Genomic DNA, 4,492 nt, shown 5'->3' on the forward strand with positions numbered 1-4,492 from the left:
GGCTCTAAATCTTGAAGCAATGTAGCAGAAGCCAATTGTACTCTAGGTCTGTAAATCAGCTTGCGTCTGATAATTGCTTCAGGTGGCAGAACCAGCAGTGCACAGAATTTAAACAGACAGAAAGAGAAAATATACTGCTTTCAATTGTATTTAAATTCATAAATAGCAAAGTTAATGTATAATGGGAAGTTTCTTAGAATTACCTTTGCTTTCATTATACAAAAATATATATATTTTAGTAGAGATTCCTAGATGTTTTTCCTAAAAGACAACAGGGATGATTAAAAAAATTAAATATAAACTTAAAAATGTCAAAAAACTGTATTTTTTAGAGGACTAGATACTCTTTCATTCTCTTTTTTAGTTAAAGCAATAGAAAACAAAAAAATGGCATACATATATTTCAAATACAGAATATAGTTGTGTATGCATACGCACAGACGCACAATATATATATACATACACAGATATATTATTGTATAAGAGACTTTAATAGCATGCTGAGATAAGCTAAACATCTGTAGTTCCAACTTAGTGCACTGAAGTTATTTAGCCTTTGGGAATCCATTAATCTGGTTCCCTGTTGCAGAAGTTGTAGCTAATCCTATTTAGTTCCTGATACCTGATATGACAGAAATGCAATGTTCCTTATTAGCAATCTTCAGAGAACTCAGAGTAAGCACCATTTAAATTACAGAGCTACTTACCTTCCCATTTATCCTCCCGGCCTTGCTTAAAAGACTGAGCCAATGAGGTACAGAGAAAATGATTTTTCACCATCTGTTTATTGTAGCAATTCCTTTAACTTAAGGTATAAATAGTAAATTCAGTACAGTGTATCTGTGCAAAATGTCTGCACATTCTTTTTTATTTACAGGCAATGAAATGATAATATTTACACTTTATGTACAGATCCCACATCATGGCACTGCTGGGGCGTTCAGCTATCCTGATGTGCAAGTCTTTAGTCTTATTCCAGAGGAACCAATCAACTGTCAGAGTCCAGGTCACTTTTAACCTGTTCGTCCCCTTTCTCTGTTGAGTTTTTTGAGGACTTATTCCACTTTTGGGTATTTTCTGATTCTTCTGATGAAGATCTTTTCTGCCTCCTCCACTTTGCTCTTCGATTTTTGAACCAAACCTGAAACAAAGAGCAAATAATGAGATTTGTATATATGTGTTGCATTAATACTATTCTCAAATGTTTCCCTTTCAATTAATATATCATTCACTCTTAGCACAAAACTCCTGCTTCATTGGTTTGTCTCATGTTCTGTCTCATGTTCTAATATCAGTGAATGTGTGAGGCCATATACCCTAGTTTCATGTCTATCCCAAGTAGCAGGCCAATAGAACGGATGTTTGTGGGCCACGTCACTGAAATTGTTGTTACCTTATAAAGAAGTCTATGGACCCCTTTGCAGAACAAGGACCATAAAAAATGCACTGTAGACTGCACCTGGCTTGCGAGCCACTGGTTGTTCACACTTGTACTATACCCCAAATATTTACCGAAGTTTAACAAAAAGTTAGTTGTGTCTTAAGCCAAGATAAGCATTTGTACTTGTCCCAGATAAGCATTCCCGCTGTACTGCGTGCTTATGAACTTGCTTACAGGGCATTGCATATGATATGGCTTGGTCAGAGTATGGAAAATATACAAGTTGAGATGGACTGATTCTGGTGCAAAGCCACCTGTCTCCATTTGTAAAAGCAAAGAGCTCCCATGAATACTGTGTTATGTCCCTGCTCTGCATTCATACAAGATGCAGTGAGTATGAAAATACATGTGTATTTATGTAAGTGTCTATATATATGCGTCTAGAGAGCTGGCTTCAGAAAAATCAATTGTCCTCTAATGATTGGCACAAATACACATTTGGGCCCTGGGTAGTTTATCAAATTTTAATGGTGTATTTTTGTCATTTACCCAACAGATAGCTACCACCACAGCACATGTGTGCATTTCAGGCATATGTAAAACTTACCTCTACTTTTTCCTCTCTGAGGTGAACCCTCCTTGCCAGCTGTTCTCTGGTGCCCACGTCTGGGTACTTGGTTTCTTGGAAGAGATTCTCCAGTGCTTCCAGTTGCTCATCAGTGAAGATGGTCCTGTGCCTCCTCTTCCTCCTGCAGTGCAGCTGGTTCAGCAACTGTAGCTCAGTCCGTGACAAAGTGCCCACATTCATATAAGGGAGCATTTGGTGAGGCACTGGGGGCATCAGCACTGATCCTGCACCATCATATGCTAGAAGGCAAAATAATAATGATTAAAGCAAAGTTCAGAGCACATTTCCCCAGTGCCCTCCCAGCACACACTGTGCCCCACAAAGCATTTGCCTGTCTCTGGAACTAAAATGCTTAAATAAACGTCTATGTGGAGCTTTATGTGTGTGGATATTTAGTAGTCTTGGTAGGAAGAAATGCTATTTTATTAAAGGTAGGCTAAGCTAGGGTCACTGCTAAATTCTGAGGGAATAGAATTCCCCATAGTTACTAAACTTGCAGCAGTGTAGAAAAGAAATGTCCCTGCATGTCAGCTGTCACAGTGAGCCACATAATTTCTTGTACTGCATTAACCTCCTTAGAACTACATACCTAATATAGTTATACCAAATAAACCTATATTTTATTTAATAAAACCCCTAACACCCATAAAAGTCTGAAATGATGCAGACGGTACAAACAGTGCTTTAGTTTCTACTTTCTACACTTCTTCAGCCCTGCCGGCAGCAAATGGCAAAGGGACGCAAGAGATTGTGTGCGACATTGCGCAACCCCGGCAGCTAGAAATCCTCTATCCTTGCGTGTGTGGAGCCGCTCAGGGCGTGTTGGTGCGATCAATAAACTAACAATTTAGCTTGTAAGAAAACTAAGCTCTCAGGAGGTATTGGTACTTTTTATCGTCTTCTTGTAAAAATCAAACACTCCCTATCAGTGTAAAGAACAACTCACAAAGTTGTGATAAAGCTGCTGCTATTGCTGTGGCTACGAGCTTGTGGGACTACATATGCGATTTGGTAGCGCTTACCTGTAGCGGGGGGCACACAGGAGCATTGCTGCGTCCCCAGACTTTGCACTGCCCCGCAGCATGAGGGGCCCATAGGCGTCTGTACGTGCAACTGTCCATAGTAGTAGTTATTGAATCCCAGCCTAGATCCAGTCACCGCTTGAAGAGTAGAAGTTGGGGCCACAGCTCGGTTATAAAATCCGCTGTAATCTGCGGGGCCATAGAGAGACTCCCCCAGACTGGAGAACACCATCGGGCCATTCTGGGGGAGCAGCACCGACTCCTTGCAGCGAGGTCTGGCAGCCAAAATGTTGTCAATGCTGAACATGCCAGAAGGCATCACCCAAATGTGTGAGGAGGGAAAGCAAGTCCTGTTTGGGGGTTCCTTAGCGCTGGGTTTAGTGGGGGGCAATCCTCTGCTGGGTAGTGAGTAGAAAGCAGGAGACTCTGCGACTTTGTCTCTCTCTCTCCTGGCTGAAAACTTCATGCAGACTGCAGTGCTCTCCCATGTGTGCCTCTCGCCTTATATAGTGCTACCACGTCACCCTGCGCTTCTCAGGCACAGCAGCTCCACTCTGGGATGGGATGGGGTGAGAGGAGACTCATCTGTATATTGAGATTTAATGTAATCAAACTAATCCACTCCATTAGGAAAACCTTTAGAAAAATGGCAGACTCTCCCTGTACTTATTCAGAAGAGCTAATTGCTCACGGTTAATCTGATTAATGCTATTGTCCCTTGAGCTGTTGGCTGTCATTAACCCATTCATTGGGTGTGATGGGACATTAACGGGTGCAATTTCCTTGCTCTCAATCCCAATCCTTTGTTTAACCCCTTTAGCTCCGCAGGGTGCTTGGTTAGGCAATAGAAATGAATGTTTCGTTTCTCTGGGTAAGAAATGGTTAAGGTACCAATATGCTCACATGAAGATCAGAAATAACTAATCGAAGCTGAAGTCATATACTGGTTACATGATAAACAATTTACAAACAAGTCGCACTGAGATACTCTGGCATAGACATGTATGTAATGTGTAACTATTTGTATACATTCACTGTGATCGCATGATAACATCTGCAAAGTAACCATTATTTTATTTCTCGTTTGCAGAACCCAGCATCTGCCTTTTACTTACGTACAATTCTGCAGCTTTCCAATATTATAAAGAAAAAGAACCTGGATGAGGATCGGGTGAAGCATTAGATCAAACCAAAAGTGATTGTGAATTTTACATTATTTTATTTTTATGGGAAGAAAAAGAAAACCTGCAATGAAAAAAGGATTTGAGTGTATGATTGGAAATCCTGTATTGATTGTAATTTAATTTATTTATGTGCCTGGAATAATTTTTGGATCAGTTTGGAATACATTTTCTTTGTGTGCGCTTGGTGAGAGTCAAATCATTAAATATGCTCAGACTTTACACGGTATTAAAGTAGCTCTTATGGTTTAATATTTGCCATGAAGCTAAGTTGACGTCT

The 4,492-nt window shown here is 40.3% G+C and overlaps 1 protein-coding gene across 1 annotated transcript; it reads right to left on the reverse strand.

The window, feature by feature from the left end:
- Nucleotides 1-766: 766 nt before the first annotated feature.
- gsc (goosecoid homeobox) lies at nucleotides 767-3,497 on the reverse strand. The gene is made up of 3 exons (NM_001016704.2): nucleotides 3,032-3,497; nucleotides 1,989-2,248; nucleotides 767-1,141 (listed from the first exon to the last, which is right to left on the reverse strand). Exons 1-3 carry the CDS (start codon nucleotides 3,348-3,350, stop codon nucleotides 989-991), a joined length of 732 nt encoding a protein of 243 aa, NP_001016704.1. The 5' UTR covers nucleotides 3,351-3,497; the 3' UTR covers nucleotides 767-988.
- Nucleotides 3,498-4,492: the final 995 nt, after the last annotated feature.

Source organism: Xenopus tropicalis, chromosome 8 (genome assembly GCF_000004195.4).
Source record: "Xenopus tropicalis strain Nigerian chromosome 8, UCB_Xtro_10.0, whole genome shotgun sequence".
NCBI classification, from domain to species: Eukaryota; Metazoa; Chordata; class Amphibia; order Anura; family Pipidae; genus Xenopus; species Xenopus tropicalis.